Consider the following 18,980-nt stretch of genomic DNA (forward strand, 5'->3'; position numbering starts at 1 on the left):
GGATGTACCGTGCACTATTCAGTGTCCCCTCGACGATCACCAGTGGTGTACGGCCAGTGTAGGAGATCGCTCCCCACACCATGATGCCGGGTGTTGGCCCTGTGTGCCTCGGTCGTATGCAGTCCTGATTGTGGCGCTCGCCTGCACGGCGCCAAACACGCATACGACCATCATTGGCACCAAGGCAGAAGCGACTCTCATCGCTGAAGACGACACGTCTCCATTCGTCCCTCCATTCACGCCTGTCGCGACACCACTGGAGGCGGGCTGCACGATGTTGGGGCATGAGCGGAAGATGGCCTAACGGTGTGCGGGACCGTAGCCCAGCTTCATGGAGACGGTTGCGAATGGTCCTCGCCGATACCCCAGGAGCAACAGTGTCCCTAATTTGCTGGGAAGTGGCGGTGCGGTCCCCTACGGCACTGCGTAGGATCCTACGGTCTTGGCGTGCATCCGTGCGTCGCTGCGGTCCGGTCCCAGGTCGACGGGCACGTGCACCTTCCGCCGACCACTGGCGACAACATCGATGTACTGTGGAGACCTCACGCCCCACGTGTTGAGCAATTCGGCGGTACGTCCACCCGGCCTCCCGCATGCCCACTATACGCCCTCGCTCAAAGTCCGTCAACTGCACATACGGTTCACGTCCACGCTGTCGCGGCATGCTACCAGTGTTAAAGACTGCGATGGAGCTCCGTATGCCACGGCAAACTGGCTGACACTGACGGCGGCGGTGCACAAATGCTGCGCAGCTAGCGCCATTCGACGGCCAACACCGCGGTTCCTGGTGTGTCCGCTGTGCCGTGCGTGTGATCATTGCTTGTACAGCCCTCTCGCAGTGTCCGGAGCAAGTATGGTGGGTCTGACACACCGGTGTCAATGTGTTCTTTTTTCCATTTCCAGGAGTGTATTTGGTTAGTATATGACAGTTTAGTAGTGAAATAAGAACAGAATAATATAAATGGAATGATAATAGTTATATCAGATACAATTTCTGCATATCACACATGGGATTCAATTCTATTCATTCTAAGAATGCAGAAATTACTCACCTTCATTCTATTGGAAAAGCAGAATAGTAACAGTCTGCAATAACTAAAATATTCCTTGCCTAATTCCAAATTCCTGTAGTTCTCATGCCAGGAGCTACAGATAACAATGTGTGGATGTATCAATAAATGACTAGTTTCATACAAATATAGAAACTAAGTGTTTCCTCATTTCAGAGTCTGCCAAGCTAATAAAAATGTGTTATAAACTCAATTGATTATATCTTGAAGAAATAATAAAAATTTCATATCAGATTTACTCACAAAAATGAGCTTGGCTGATCAAATGCAGATCGCTGCATTTCACCTGGGTGGTCCAAGTTATCACATAAAATTTTAGATAATGTGATCTTTCGAATCTGAGCCAGCTGTGCTTCTGTGAATTTCAAAACTGGGTCATCATTTTCATACCTGAAATTTGCAAGATATAGTGGTTGACTCTTCAACTATAATATTACATATTAATTATTACTACATACACTTATATCTCTTGCTAAAGAAATTAAATGCAAGGCATCACACACAAATATTTTACAGGGGCAGGTCTCACGAACCTCAGGATGAGAGGACTCACCATGTCATCACTTCAAAAACTTATTACCTTGTACTCTTTGACCATCTCTAATGACCTTGTTGCTGACAAGATATTAAACACTAATCTTCCTTCCTTCTTTTCCTCTTTGATGAAGGAACAAACAGTTCAGGTCTTTCACCCCTCTGGTTTAAATCTGACATGCAGTATTCTATGTAATGATGATCCTTTGACTGCAATTGTTTATACCAAGCTGCAATACATTAGACTAATCATCTAGAGGTTACAATACAATGAGGGAATGATAAATCACCTTCGTAATTCACCTTTTAATGTATTAGACACTTGATGCACTGTCGCTTGCACAAAAATCAAGAACGTCACTTTTTATGACAAATGTTGACATCAGCTGCAAAGGATTATTTTAAATTTATAATGTCAGACCAGTTCCAGACCACATATCACCAAGTGCGAGTATGTGGCCCAACACTAGCTGGCATAATAAATTTAAAATATATCCTACACAGCCAATGTTGACATTTTAGTTATAAAAATGGAGTTTGTGAGATTTTTATATTGTTGATAGTGCTTAATGATGTGTATTGGGTTGTTTTTAGTTCTGATCTATCTACTCCATGCTACTGTTTTCATAAACTGTGAACTGGAATGAGTTCCAATTTATCTAACGTCATACGCACATCTGCCAAAGGAATCTCCCATCATATATACCTTATATACTTATTTGTCAATGCTCAAGTCAACTTGCTTATCTGTCCCATATTTGTGAAAGTATGAGTGTCATCTACTTACTAAGCTACAATTTCTGGAAAGGATTGTATAGTGGAGTAATCATTACTAAGCTCTTATGGTGTTGAAGAGAGGATGAAGAATCAATAATCCATTTGGTGCAGTAAAATTTTTAAATATCCCGTTACTGAATATGTTCTGAAAAATTATAGCAGTGACTTTAATTAGCTTAATTATTCTTTTCTTATTCTCACTTTTCTTTGAGAATTTTATTTTTATACTCTTTTCTAATTGCTTACTTCTCTCTTTGCGTCTTTTCAGTATCTTCCTGTGCTCATCCATGCATACATGATAGGAAGAAGTTCCCAATTACCAATCACTGTTATTGAAACAGCTAAAGCAGTGCTTCTCCAGCTCATGAATAACATAATTAGCTGTCTTTTAACATAGTGTTACATAGAACAGCACACAAAAGTATACCTCAGATTGTCTAAGACAGTAATTATGCCATATGTTCAAACTCAAACAATAGTTTCACGATAAGTAAGACACACATATAAGAAATCTTTGTTTTTCTTACCAGAATCTATCACATTTTCGCAACTGTCGGAACTGAATCCCAATAATGCAAGCAAAAGTTGGTCCAACTAATCCTCCTTGCACGGGTCTTTCACTCATTCCTCCAGGGAAGAGATCTATATCATCTACTGTAGGATACAAGCGTTTCAGTCTGGTAATAACTTCAGCTGGGATTTCCCTTGAAAGATCCTCAAAACTAGAAGCTCTTTTTAAATTACACAGTGCACGGTAGTCATTGTATGGGCGTATGGCATGGTCACGACCTGAAAAGATGAAATTTTTTGAGTCATTTTCTATTTCTCTATTGATTTTTAAAATAATTCTGATTTTTTTCTCTCTCTCTCTCTCTCTCACACACACACACACTGCCTTTTTGTTCCAGTGTTCAAAACAGTTGATTAAATCTACTTATCTGAAAATAAAAAGTAAATAGGCACAACTTATTTATGTTAGATGACTTGGTATAAATAAGCAATAGTTTATCTGAAACCATAGTATCAAAATAAAAGACAAAGATGACTTGCTCCACTTATATTTCTACTATTATCTACATTTTAGATTATAACTAATACAGCACTGGTCTTACTGAGATCTCAATAACTGTGGGGAGGCAATAAATAATCATTAGTTAGTAAACTGAGCCTGTTTTGCACTGTGGCTTCTAACATTGCCAGAAGCAAATGCTTAGGAATGGTAGGCTGGGGGTCATGTAGGTTTTAGGAGAGACTGTTTGACAGAGAAACCTTCTCAGCTGGATGGGAATAAGTTGGTGCCATGCTCTGCACATCGTATTCATGATAAATATTATGATGCGGAATGTGTCAGCTGGCTATATGTGGGCCATATACAGGTTTTTAATTAACTAATAGCTTCTGTTCTAGAATTTCTGCATGGCAGGCTGTTATAGTGTTGCCCCAAATGGGAGGGGGCTACTGGGTACCCATCGGCTTGTCCATGACCAAAAGTATATCGTGTAGATTACCTGCCAGGCAGCCCAACTGCACTCATGTTGGCCACCCCAGCCCACGCACACTTGGCCAGTGTAGTACGATCACATACACTATGATCCAACTGCTTGACTGCCTGCATCCCCTCAGGGGGCTCAGAGCTCTTTTATGGGTACTTGTGTGGCACGTACAGGACCCTGAGATATTGTAGGTTCTCTTCTCTCCCGGACTGCAATTCTTTCCCCATAACCTGTCCTTCCCATCGTAGCTCCTCCCCCTCCTGCCACCCCTCTTTCTCCCTCGGTGTTTCCCTCAGGTCTGCTACACCTTTACAGTCTTGTCTTGTGCTTCCATTCTCCCTTTTTTTCTTGCCTTTTCTGATCCCCCTTGTGGTTTGACCTCCCTTTCTAAATTAATTCCAAATGGTCAGTCATTTGGAGAAGAACTATCCCCTTAATGTCTCGGGTCTGGGTTCTCTACCCCTCTTCCTTTCCCGTCCTAGCCTCCCCTGCCCCCACTAGGTCACCAGCATGGTGGCCAGTCAGTCTGATGGAGCTGTTATGTACCCATCTGGCTGAGCCCCCTAACAACACAAGGGACCAAACTTCTGGTACCTGACCTATCACTGCCTTGTGTATGCCTAGGACTTGTTGCTCCTTTCTGGGGCATCAGAACTCCCAACAATGACTGCTGTGCCAGTCGGCCCTTGCTGCGGTTGGCAGATGCCCATGGGGTGAGCTCCTAATTAGAGTGGGTGGTAACGGGCACTTTGCACATGAAGCACGAAAAGTTCCACACTTTTGGCCAATCTTCAGGTAGGAATGGTTATCCCTGTTCCTACTTTTGCTCCTTGGCCTTCCCCTTCCTGGGAAGAGGGCCAGGCCCGCCAGCTTGGGGCAAAACTCTTTCACTGTTACTTGGTTTGTTACAGGACAGACAGGGAGACTTTCTCTACTACCAAATTGCTCTTCTTTGTAGAACACACTGAAGATAAGTTTTGTTAAGTTGGCTCCTTTAGTAAGATGCAATTTGGTTCCCTACTGATTAAAAGTTCTGTCAGTCAATTGGCTTCCCTTTCTTCTTGTGAGTGCTTAGGAGCCATCCCGAGGAGCATTACTCCTTACCAGTCTTTAAATACAATGTATGGCATTATTTTCCACAGGGACTCCTTCTTCAATCTGATGAGGAACTCAGGACTGATCTGGCATGGTGCAGCATTCATTTCATCTTGTAAATCCAGAGAGGTCCTAAGGACAATTGTGTTGATATCAGCACTTTCATCCTGGCTTTTGAGGGGATACCTGTCTAAAAATAGTCAAAGTTTTGGTTTACCATTGTGATATGAAGCCCTATATCCCACCTCCCATGCCCTGTTTTGGTGCCTCCATTTTGGTCATGCGTCTTTGTGATGTGAGGTGACTTCTATTTGTGTTGACTGCAGAACCATTCTCCATGTGGGGAGTACTTGCACCCACCGCCCAAGTGCATGAACTGTCTGGCACAAATTCTCCTTGTTCATCACATTTCCCAGTCTATAAAACGAAAGGAAGTGTCAGAAGTTTTGACCAAGTATCCTACTCTGAGGCCCAACAGAAATTCGACTGTCTCCATCTGGTACCTCTAACATTTACCTTTGTTTCTGTTGTGTTCTTTCCTCCGCCTCCTTCCTCCTTACCATCATCCTGCCCCCCTTCCCTTTCCTTCTCCCTGGCAGTTTCCATGTCCTTCCTTCATGGAGCCACTCCTTCTTTTCGGCTGGAGAAGAAACCCTCTTCTCTAGCACCAACCAGGGAATGAGGGCTCCCTCTAGAAGCCCCTCCCCCCAGAGTCTCCTGGACAAGAAGCCCACAGTTTCGTTGATTCAGGCATGGGACCTGTGCTCTGTGAGGCTCAAGGCTGCTATTCTCTTTTGGATCCTGATACTGCTGTGACTTGTTCTCTTCCCGACCACACCTCCTTTCCTCCTCCAAAGGAGAAGAAGAAGATGATGCACAAGTCTCAGGATGATGCCCCCCCCCCCCCTGACAACCCAGGGGGTATCACCTCCTCCCTCTCAATCAGAGTGTGACCTTACATTCATGGATGTCGCTCTGACCTTACCACTGACAGACACTGACTCGGCACAATGATATACTCTGACACGTTTTATGTCCATCTGGGCTTTGTACTACTCTCCTCCAATGGAACTGTAATGGGTACTATCATCACCTTTGGGAATTGCAGTTTCTTCTTTCTTTCTACTTTGTAACTTGTGTTGTATTGCAGGAATCTCATTTCATTTACTGACCCTTTGTCATTCCCAAGTCGTCTGCTGGAACTGGATCAGGCCTTTGCAAGCCTCCTGTGGTGTTTGTGTTGGTCCACATGGATATTGTTAATTCCAGGGTTCCTCTTCGAAATGCACTGGAAGTGGTGGCTGTTTGGATTCATTTAGACTCTGTATGGCAACAATGTGCAATCTTTATCTGGCTCCAGACTGGCCTCCCATGCTCCTTGTTCTTCTTGCTCTCCTTCAACAGCTCCCGTCCTTCTCCTTGTGGATTTTAAAGCCCATAGTCCTCTGTGGGGCAGTACTGCAACTACTGACCAGGGCAGGAGTGTTGAAGATCTGCTGGCAGGACTTGATCTCTGTCTTCTCAACAATGGAGCTCCAATACATTTTAGTGTGGCACACAACACTTTCTTGGTCATTGATCTTTCAATTTGTAGCCCTCGATTCCTCCCCTCCATTCAATGGGGAGTTCATGGTAATCTGTGCAACAGTCATCTCCTTCATTGTGAGGCTCCACTCCACTGCCGTTGTGGAGCCTGTTCGATGGTGGTTCACACTCTGCTGGACTCTCCTAACCCTGCAGCAGACTCTTTAAACTTCCTGACTTACTAGCTTTGGTGTTAGCAAACAATGTGTCAGCAGCTGACCTGGTCTTACAGTTTATTTGAGAAGGAAGTTTTAATCGTTCTCTCTAATGGAAAAGCACCCCAACCTTGTCGGCCCATTTAGGGATTGGAAGGATGCTCTGTTGCCTCCTCTGCCACGACTGGGTAGTGCATATCTGGGCTTGGTGGTCTACCCTAGCCTTTACCTTGCCCTCTCTTTTGCTCTTCTTACCTTTCTTGCATGTTCTATCTGACTTGGTGTTCTTCCATTGCTTCTCTCACCCTGTCCATATCGCCAGTCTTTACCGTGTATCGAGGGGGGTGAGAGATGTGCTCCCATTACAGTTTTTGCCTTTGAGGGCCTCTGGCTGCTCCCTGGATGGGGCACCTTGCCCACCTTTCTTCCTTTCCACATTTCCTTCTTCCTTGTTCCTTTCTATAGGCTTTGTTGACCTTCAATGAACCTCAGGGCTTTCTTTCCCTGGGTTCCACATACTAGGCCCTTTGGTATGTAGTTTTGTTGTCTTGCCTGTTTTGTGTAGGAGAGACTGATGAACTTGCCATTTGGTCCCCTTGATCCTTAAACCAACCAACCTGACTGCCTGTGTGACAGCTGTTTGCCCACAACTGTCCACCTGTGCCCGTGGGTCTTGCCCCTCCCGGGGTAGACCAGGATCCAGAGTTCGACGGCCTGTCTCCTGTTCTGTCCCGGGTTCCGGTGGTGGGATGACGGGAACCTCTTCGTGTGGGTCACTTTCAGCCGTATTCGAAGGTTCCGGCTCGAGGGTTGGCAGACCCCTCGACTCCAGCCTTCCAATGGACGTGGAGGTCATCACTCCTGTGCGACACTCCACCTTCCGACACAGTGGATCACAGTGGCTTCACCCCCCGAAGGAGGAGGAGTGCAGTAGCCACCAGAAAGATCGCGGGAGGCGCACATCGGGACGGCATGTCACGGACGATAGTTGCCGCAAATAGAGTCCCGTCCACGAGAGGACATGTGAGAATTCGGCCGCGACCTCTGCCAGCGGAACAACAACAACAACTCAGGCAGCGTGGGCTGTGCCCAGTGAGTTCACATCGGGCATACCTATGAGACAGTTCCCGGTCTACTCTGAAGTGCGACGGAAAACGTGAACCGTGTTACTACAGTCTCCTATATGGTTTTTCCAGTTAAAATTTTCAACAATATTCACATTTATTATTTTGTCTTGATAAACTCACATTCATAGTTGATGACTACACCGTCCCTGTTCATAGAGTGTCTGTATTGTCATACAGTGTCTGTATCATCACAATACAATGTCACTGACAATTACAGCTGTGGTAAACTTCACGAAATAGATTTGTATATTTGGACTATACATAGACAGCAGCTGTTTGTGGGCAATGAAAATTTGTGCCATACTGGGACTGGAACTTGGATTTCCTGATCTCGCCCAAATTTTCATTTGTCGTAAATGGCTGAGGTCAATGTATAGTTACAATATGTGAATCTATTTTGAAACATTTACCAAAGCTGTAATCATCAATGACAATGTCTATTCCGTCAGGCATGCGTGCATGTCTGATGGGCTTTGATGGGCTAAAATGATGTCATAATATTTGTCTCCCTGTGTGGAAACCATGAACAGTGTGAGTATAACAGTTGTGAGTACATGACATATGGCAGTTTGTCTCAGTCCTGGTGGAGCAATCAGATAGTCTAAGTTGTTAAGAGGACTCTTGTTTTTTTAAGTACATTACTGCAAATCTGCTTAATGACTTTAACCAAAGCATCATTAGTATTTTACAAGTGGATGCTTGTTTCATCAGCTTGACTATAATTCTTGTACAATCAGAAAAAAAGGACTAATGTTGCCTCCTCATTATTCAGGTAAATGCTTGTGGGCTACGTTTGCTAAGCACATGGAGATTTATAATTTTCTGCACTTGACAAATATTGGATTCAATAGTACATCTGCCTTTAGATTATAAAAATTAAATGAACATGTAAAAATATATTTAGGTGCATGACAAGGAAAACAAGGCATCTTTGTTTTTTTTATTTCCATAATCTGATTTCAAATACTCTCTCATTTATACCAAGTCATTTAATATAAATAACTGTACCTATTTCTTTAGATGCATGTAACCCTCTGACTGCCATGGATAAGTTAACTCATCAATCTCCACTGCCCCAAAGGTGCTGAGGACATGTTTAAGCACAGCTTCTGAGTTTTTCTTAAGCACTATTGATGTGTTTATGCATTCTGTTCTGCTGAGGATGAGTTACTTCCAGAAATCAGTGAGTACAAAAGTTTCAAGTATTTATCGTATGACATACATGTCTCTTTGTATGTTATTATTTGCATAAATTTCGTTTCAGTATCTGGAACTATTTACGAAAGATTATGGCTGTTATGACCTCTTTTCCCAAAGTGCAAGGAGAGAATTGGGTGCACAGAGCATGGCCGTCTGCATGATATAAAAACCACAATCTGGGGAAGGAAATGAAGTATCATTCTGCTCTCAATTTCAAATAAAATATTGATACCTTGTACATTTTATACGAAGTAATGTATGAGCTAAAATCAACCATACACAAATTGGTGCAGCACAATAACTATGATGAATAATGAAAAGAAATTCAGTCTTTTATCGGGCAAAGAGGTCAGATGGTAAGATGTGAAAAAATCAAATTTTCAAATTTTTTCACTGAATAGTGTTCTTAAAATCCTATGATAAGTATTTCGCAGTGGCTGTAATGCCATCTCTCATCATAGGTAGCAGCATCAGGAGAGCAGTACAGCGACAACTAAGCCACAGTCAGCACAGAATGCACTGACCATGTCACGAAAATGTACCTCACTCTTACATGTTCGTTGAATTGCTGTAATCTATAGGCAAACATACTATTGATTCAAATGCCTAGGAAGTGCAGAAAAAGTGTAAATCTGATTATCAACGATACCCCACAAACAGCTACCTGAATATTCTGTGGGTAGTTAGTAATTTATTATTCAGTTAGTTTTTGTAAATAAATCTCAACTAGTAAAAGCAATCTGATGAAACTATGTGGTTGCAGAGACCTTTTCAAATCTCAGACATATATCATTTGAGTTTTGGGTGAATACCAATGGAATTTGCCTTGAGGAGGGAGGCATGCTAGGGTAGTCCATGCAGTTGTGCAAAGCCACTGTGTCAGGGTGGTTTAGTAGTTGCACATCTGCCCAGTGAGCAGGAGACCTGGGTTCAAATCCTGGCCTTGGTACAAATTTTCATTCATAGCTTCAGTCTGCATATACACATCATAAAAGTAATTTTGTTTATGCAACCTGAACTGTGACAATAGCTTCAAAACGTAAACTTATTAGAGAGGTTGTATGTGCAAGCTACATAATGGACCAATTCTCTGTTATTTTGTAAGAGTTGTTTGATGTCTGAATATGTCACATAAACAATTTCCTTTCCCGGACCACTAAAGTCGTCAGATTTTTTACTATTAAATTTCTGTTAATTCAGTCAACTGAGAAAGAAATTTTATTCTGAAGCAAACAAAACACACAATGCTGCTACCAAAAGAGAATGTCCATCAAGAAGTCTGATACACTCATGTAGAAATGTACCAATATTGATGTGAATAACTGCATTTTCTTAAAAAATTTAATGTACAATTAATCATACCTTTTTCTTCTGCAAAAAACTATAAAATAAGTTTATTTTCTGTCATTTCCATCATACTGTGTGCTTGTTGCCACATTTGTTACAATCAGAAATTATGAATAACTATGTTAAAGTACTTATTTTTATCTAGCACTATCAGAAATATCACTCCCTCAAATATCATAGCCATCCTTTATTGCTTGGTATGTGACTGTTGAATATTGCGTTGACATCAAGGTCATTAAAGGCTGGAGCATGAGCTTATCTGGTCACGAATGAGAAGTACATTGGCTCTGCTCTTCTGAAAGAAACCACCAGAAATGATGTAAGAAACAATGGGAAGACTTAACTGGTGGTGCAATAGTTAAACTGACAGACTCTTACTCAGGAGAAATAGGGATTAAATCTTCATCCAGTGATTCTGATTTTCATTTTATAAGGTTTCCTCAATCATTACGGACTGTGGATGTCAAGATAGTGTCTTAAACTAGCCATATCTTTATTCCATTCTCCTTTGCTGTCACTCAGTTTCTATGAAGGTAGATGAGACCTTTCTTCTGTTCTGATTTTAAGTCATTTGTCTTAAAAGCTATGGAGACGCACTGTCAGAATCAATTTTTTTATAACAGGGTTAATTGACAGCATTTCCCTTTTATTGAAGTATGTGTTATTTAGTTTTATTTTTTATTAATAAATCATTAATTAAAACTGGATGTTATAAACCATAACAAGTGAAAGATGTGACAGTTAAGTCTTTGAAAATGATTAAGGATGAAATATACATAGTAAAATAAAATATGAAAGGTTCACATGTATAACAAGATGTCATGAAGGTATAATAATGCACTGAAAATAAGCCGACTCTAACCACTATTCTTTGCACATCACTCCGAATAGTCTTCTGTTGTCTTCACTACCTCCATAGATCCTATACATCACTTCAGTCCTTTTACTTTCATGGGTCATGTCATGAAGATAAGCTCCATTGTGTGATTTTTCCATGTATTTGTGGTGATCAGAGCAAGCTTAGAGGTAACTTACAATACCTTGCTATGCAAAACATAGCCCTGAGCCTGGTAACTGCTTAATGAAATTCACATTTTGTATTACAGTTACCAACTGCCTGCACCTGAGAGATTAGATGGGTATTGGCCATATGGAACAGGCTCGGGTTCTCACTACTCATCAGACCTTAAGTTCTCAACTTACACTAACTGTTCCTGTTGTTAATAGGTTCATCGTCACTTTTCAATATCTCCAATCTCCTTTTTCAAAACCTTTTGACAACTATTATTTCACTCACTTCCTTGTTTTGCCTTCCAATAAAACAATAAACAACACAGAAAATCTATAACTCTTGTATGATAATTCCAGTATGAAAATTGGAAACGCAACATGTACAAATTCCATGCTACATATTATTTTATAACTATAAATTTTATAATCAGAATTATTACCTCTTTGTATATTGAGTGCTATAAGATCAACCCCTGAGAATGGGATATGCCTATCCTCAAACAGGTGGTTTGTGATTTCTCCTGTCATAAACTGGTCCAGATTTTCCATAGGTGTTGATGCAAGGCCTCTTATCATTTCATCAATAATGTTAGCCTGCAATCAATGCAGTATCACAGACACTGTTACTGCTGGAGTAATGTGTGACTTAAAATAATTCAGTTACCTTATTCTTAGTGCTAGGAGATATTGATAACTTCATTGCAACTGCTGATTACTGAAGTACATGCCACAAATACATGTATGATCACAACGATTACTGTTTATTACAAAGATGGATACATAGTAAAAATGGAAAAATAAATAATTGTGTGTGCAACAATCAACTTAAGCTTCTCAGAAATAGACTGTATATGTTATTAACTAATTTGATGTTTATCCCATCGAAGGAACAAATCATTTATGAAAACTGTGATTACTACCATACCTTATCTGATTTAATTTCTTTTTTCAAAACTGAAACATCTTTTCATTTTAATAATTACATTATCAGAGCAGAAATAAAATAACAATTGTAAGAACTCACATATTTCCACTCAATTATCTGAAATGCTGTCTCCTTCTTTTGAATCATTAAGTTTTTGCAGGTGTTTAACCTAACCACTTATTTTACTACTTCCTTTTTAAATGTTTAATTTTCCAAACAGCACAGTCCCCCATGTATTATTAAGTGTTTTTTTAAGTTGGCTGGTTTTAACAGAGGTTAAAGAACTGCATAGCTGTAATTAGCAGATGAGTGATGGTGCAGAAAGCTGAGACAGGTCTCTTATCTTCCATTAGATACCATATAGAATTCCATGTAGGAAATAATGTAAAAAAATCTACTGCTTATTATAATGGAATCTGAATTTGTTTCCATTCTCTAATATTGTGATACATACCTGGTAAATCATGTCGGGATTGAAAAAGCCATTTCGTAATAATATAGGAGGATCAATTGCCTGGTAATTTGGGCCAAATCGAGGAATATGTGGCCGTAAAAGACTGTGCCCAATTCGAAAAGCTGCAGTGGCAAACTCATTAACTATGCTTGGATTACAAGAAGCACTATATCCTGAAAATATATGATGTAACAATAAGAGAGGCAGATTTTTGACAGTTTATCTATGAACACACACTGTGCTACATTTATGTACAAATAATTTATTTTTAATCAATGATAAAATATTTCAGGTTATGTAGTAAACTACTTGCATCAGCACACAAATGTCTGTGTTTGAAAAAATAGCCAGTATCAAAGTATTGTGGCACAAAAGAAGAGGATCATAGGTCAGAAACCATTGATACAACCTAAATAATGGTTATCCCTCAAACATATACGACACATTCATCTATTACAACAATACTTTGATATTTCCAGTTATTTAAGAATAAGTGTTTTATTGTGGATATTTTGAAATACATTAACTGGATAGAATGAGTAAGGAAGGATTTTGCAACAAAGGCATCTCAGGAATTTGTAATGGAATTGAAGAAATATCGATACAAGTAACACTGTTAGTCGACTATTACAGATGCAGTTGTACCAGTTGTGTAATGAGCTGTATGACAGATTTCATTAAACAGAAATTAATTACAAACTTATTGAAAAGTTGCAGCTAGACATAAATTTTTGATGGACATATCTGGTTATTATAACAATCATTCCATGTCATCAATCACATCATCTTGCTTCAGGAACTTGAATCTGTAGGTATTAGGGGCCCGGCTTAGGAATGGATAAAATCATATCTCCAAAACAGAGAGCAATTAGTTGAGCTTACTATCCAAGAAGGGAACAAGATAAAGTCCTACTGCTCAGAAAAGTAGAGCATCAAGTATGGTGTACCACAAGGCTCCATTCTAGGACCAGTTCTGTTTCTACTCTTTGTAAATGACTTGGAACCGACTAGCCCATGCATAATTACATACAATTTGCAGATGACACAAATGTGATGATAAAAGGAAGGACCAAAGAAAAATTACTACAAGAGATTAAAAATTGTACCACCCACATTACAGACTGGTTTCCTGGAAACAACTTAGTAACAAACACAGAGAAAACAGTTACAATGCATATACACACAATGCAAAATAAATGTCCACTAGCACCAGACATAAGACTTGTTTACTAGAACCTTCGAAAATGTATGGATCCAAGAAGATCTAAGATGGGTCCAACATACAAAATATGTTAGAAATAAATTAAATACCATTTGCTATACTATCAAAATTCTTTCTGATTGCACATCGAAAGAGACACTAAAAGATATATACTTCATCCAGGCAGAATCCTTTCTGTGATACAGCATAATCTTTTGGGGAAAAACATCTGCTAGCAAAAGTTGTTTTATATGCCAAAAGAGAATTGTAAGAGCCATAGAAAATGCTGCATCAAGAAGCTCATGCAAGCCCTTTTTCAAGAAACTACATAATCTTCCACTACCATGTCTGTACATTTTACAAGTAATCATATTTGTAAGGAAAATCTTAGAAAATAGCAACCATCTTGTGTCAACTAACAAGAGTATCCACCTGTATAACACAAGGAGAAAGCAAGACATACATGTTCAACATGCACACACAACACTAAAACAGAATGGACCACTGCGACAGGAAACAAGACTATACAATAAGCTACCTGCAAACATTAAAACAATAAAAGACACTTCAAAATTTAAAACTGCTGTCCATAAATATTTATTGCAAAAATGTTACTACAGTATAGATGAATATCTTGAAACATAAAAATTTATTGCCAAGGTTAAATGTAATGTATGGAAGCTGAACTTTCAGTTGTGATAATATTAAGCCTAAATCGATGTAAATATTCTTGTATGATTTAAAAACATGTATTGTAAATCACAATGACTTGTCCAATATCATATTGTATACCTTGTACAACAAATGATCAAAAGGACCAATAAAAATGTAATGTAGTCTTTCATTCTAGGAAGCTGTTACGTGCAATCATTGGAAACTGTTGCTCCCTTGACATTTTTCCAGAACATTGTGCAATATTATTGTCTCAAAGGTATTTCTTCAATGCTAACTCAGTCATCTGAACATGGAGCTTTTAACAGAACAAGCTGAGATGGTCCCACTTGTTCTTAAACTAGTCCTGATGTTACTGTTTCTCTACAGAAAATATGGTGAACCTTACTAAAGAAAGACTCTTTATACACCTTCAGATTTGTGTCTGTGATTAAAGTTGAATTTTTTTAAACCAAACTTTTACAGATGAAGTAGTGAACATAAGATATTGATACTGCAGTCATTGTGCAATTAATTTTTTGGTTGTTATTTGATTCTCCAATTATTCTCGCCATATACGGTGAGAAAAAAATTGTGATAATTATTATATCAGCCAAACCCATCACTTTCTTAATGTAAGGTTTAAGGAGCATTTACACCCATATAACAAAACTGCCTCTGGGTTACACTTAGCAGAAACCGGCCATACTATTTGGAGCATTGAAAATAGGATGTGTATCCTCCACACAGCACAAAAAGGCCATCCTTCTGATTTACTGTAAGAACTTGTAATTTATAAAGCCAGAATGCAGGATCCAGCATCAGTGCTTAATGGGCAGCTTGACTTTATACCCAATGCCCACTTTGCTTTATTTGATAATGTTTTACATTAATTAATTAATGCCTCTTGTATATGTATCTTGCCCTGTTGTTACATGTATCATATATTTACTCCACTTTCTTACGTTGTTTATTTTACTCTCACATCTGATCAACCTTCACTGTTTATTAATGTATTTTATCAACAAAATAATCTTATTAAGTATTATTTTATTATACTTTTCTTGGAAAAGCAACTCGCAGGGTACGTGAGACCCTTTGGCAGTTATGTTCCTCCAACTTCCTGCCTGCATTGAATGCTGGTGCCCATGTCAACAGATATTGCTCATTACTTACTTTAGTCTTTTGTTCTCTTCCTTTTCATTTCTTTTCCTACTTATTATATCAACTTTATATATTTTTTATTAGTTCCATAAGCTTGTTCTTGTGTATGTTGTTATTTCTTATCTGCAATGACCACAAGAGCATCTCAGAATCATATATTATCACTTAACCATTTCCTTTTCTCAATTTCAAATTTAATTTTATTCATGATTAAAATTTTTGCATTTTACCACTGTAATAACTCATACATTTGGCATGCACACTACCAACTTTACCTATTGCACTCTTCATTTACTGCATTCTGTACAATTTTATAATTAACAAATATTTATAGATTTACAGTATCAACATCTATTAAGCTTATGGGACAAACAAATGTTGGACAGTATGATTCCTTCAGCACTATGGACTAGTAACACTATATTTTGAATATGTGTGACGATGCTATGCTGATTTTGTGATGATGCCACTATGGCTTTATTATATTAGGGCATGTTATAAAACAGGTCTAAGGACCGAACATGTTGTGATCATTGATGGAAGTACAAGAAATTTATTCTATATTTTTGGAATTATGCTTTTAATATGTGATCATGTCACAATTTTGGAAATTGAGCAAGGATGTATGAAATGGAAATAACAAATCACCAGACTGGGAGAAGACAGAAGAGTTAAACAAGTGCCAACAGAAAATGGAGATGCAGACTGATTGAGAGACAAATGGCTACAAAGAAGACAGAGTAGACTTCAGGCTCACTCTATTAAGTGTAGAAACAGAAACACTGACACTCAGCAGAAAATTACCAATATTACATTCCTCTATTAATGTGCCGTAATTTAAGAGAAATTTATATTAATAGTAACTAGGTTAATTACTCTATCACTATTCTGTATCAAAAGTGTCTCTTTCGGTCAGTATTAAGAACTAGATAAATCAGCCAGTTACTTTTAAATATACACTATAGATATATAGAAAACCTCACCTTTGTAGAATCCCTGAGGCTGCAGTTTTAGTTCGTATAGGTTCACAGCACTCCATCCTAACAGTCTTGGAAGAAATTCATTGTAGGTTATGTGCTGCAAAGCTGCTGTGAGGATTCGTCTGCCATGCTGGTATAGACGTTCATCATCCCAATGTGGATTCACGGCAGAAAGTGCCCTAGCTATGCTGTTGTGCTCTCTCATGAATATTGTGTGAATAGCTGTTAAAGCTGGCTGTTCACTGGCACGTCCATCACCTTCAGGAGAGTATTTTTTATTATTTCTCAAAGTTATATTATGACGTGCATCTCATAATGAAGTTGATAAATAACAGTTTGAGAGATAACGTTTTAGTGACTGGCCTCTGTTTATTAACAATGACATTACTCACTTAATTTCTTTTGCAAATTTCACACCGGAGAAGCTGTATGAGTCTGTATACCCATAGCTACAGCACTCCCATTTACTTAAAGAGAAAAGGCATCTTGATGAGAACAGAATATAGGACATTTGTAGAGTATGTGTCACACTTAGAAGTATAATTCTCTTCTATCTTGAGAGCTTTTCACAGCAAAGGGTGGAACAGCATATTCAAAGTTTTGTGTTGGCATCTGAATACTGACCGACTGACTGCAGAAATAAAATTATTATGAGCAAGTCATTGAATTGGCATCAAACTGGAAAAGAAAAACCTCATGGCAAGCTAGCAACCAAATACGGGATGCTCTTCTGCTTTGGAAACAGAAATACATGATAAAGATACGAGTATGAAGTAACTGGGGCAATATGAAATAACAAATTTAATTAACAAAACAAAGCTCAAAGACTACGCTGCAGACTTATTGTCAGAATTGAGGAGCATTTTCTCAAGAGTCAATAAATGCAAAAAGAAAGTAAATGTTTGAGGCAACACATTATTTAAATGTTATACCAAAACAGTAATTACATAAATGAGATAATTTAATATTAAACTGCTTGTGTAGGTACAATTCTGATTACGTGTTTGAATTCCTAAAATTTTCATTGTTTATATAAGAGTAGAAGGATCCTAGCCCCCCCCCCCCCCCCCAAAGTCTATAAATGCAAAGACTGTAGTTAAAAGTTTTGTTAATATATACACTGAAAGTGATTTTTTTCTGTTTCTTTTTATCTTTAACATTACTTATAAAGAAAGCTACTTTATTGTTCATTTTGCATAGAAATACAATAATGTACTACAATATAACACTTTACTTGCATACTTTTCCATAAATGTTTGATATGCAGAACTGCAAAATAGTAAAAAATGTTACTGAACCACAACACAAAATACTGGCTACAACAATACTAAGTTGGAAATCTACTGATCACTTTCAACAATGTTTCTTTTGCTCCTTCTGGTACACTAAAATGAGGCATAAATTTTACAGAATCCTTTTTCTTTTCTTTGTTGACCACGTTCTCTTTTTCCAAGGTGGCTGCTTGCTTCAGTTCCTGACTGCAGTTTGGAGATTTCTGTACCTCAACCTATACAGGACCTCCTTTATAAGTGTCATAGACTACCAACAATACCGTATTCATAGACTCTTCATAAGCCGTCACTCACTGATTAGTTATTTTGAAAGTCATCTTAGTCTGTAGAGCTTTTAGTGCACTGAACTTGAGCTCCTTTACTTCCCAATCTTTATTTAATATATCGCTGATGTCATGTTGTTCCAGCACTTTGCAGCATTCAGGCGGTAGAAGAAAATTTTCCTTTTTCTATTGTATCAAACACTGTCAAGAGGCATATAGCTGTGTCCACAAACAAGGGAATTATATGCCAGCTTATTAAAATTTCTGCTTTCTTCCATGAAGGCCATTAGTGTGCACTCATTACTGTATTTTTATTTTAACTGGTACAGGAGTCAGTGCATAAATGAATTTCATATGGACCATTTTGTTTGGGAGATCTCAAGATTCCTGAGAAAACCCAATATACCAAAGACTACTTGGTTGCATCCTTCTGTTTCAAGCCAAGTATAAAAAGCAATCCTTTCATCTGTGCTTGAAAATGAATCATAATGCACAAACTGTACAGCCAAACATGTTTGAATAGAACGTTTCACCTATGGAGAGCTTTAGTATTGGCTGATTCTCTTGTATATCAACATATACTTTAAAGATATTTGCAAAGAACTTTTTTGCACAATTTTTTTCACAACCTGTGGTTTGATATTAACTGGTTCTTTT

At 38.8% G+C, this 18,980-nt stretch overlaps 1 protein-coding gene across 1 annotated transcript in view; it reads right to left on the reverse strand.

Moving 5' to 3' along the window:
• Positions 1 to 18,980, reverse strand: part of LOC126162579 (uncharacterized) — a 384,276-nt gene that overhangs the window by 28,045 nt on the left and 337,251 nt on the right. The window contains exons 20-24 of the mRNA XM_049919174.1: positions 16,772 to 17,026; positions 12,773 to 12,945; positions 11,834 to 11,987; positions 2,909 to 3,170; positions 1,314 to 1,460 (exon numbers count right to left, since the gene is read on the reverse strand). Coding sequence (XP_049775131.1) covers positions 1,314 to 1,460; positions 2,909 to 3,170; positions 11,834 to 11,987; positions 12,773 to 12,945; positions 16,772 to 17,026 — 991 coding nt within the window. The remainder of the gene's footprint in view (positions 1 to 1,313; positions 1,461 to 2,908; positions 3,171 to 11,833; positions 11,988 to 12,772; positions 12,946 to 16,771; positions 17,027 to 18,980) is intronic.

This window comes from Schistocerca cancellata, chromosome 2, assembly GCF_023864275.1.
Source record: "Schistocerca cancellata isolate TAMUIC-IGC-003103 chromosome 2, iqSchCanc2.1, whole genome shotgun sequence".
NCBI classification, from domain to species: Eukaryota; Metazoa; Arthropoda; class Insecta; order Orthoptera; family Acrididae; genus Schistocerca; species Schistocerca cancellata.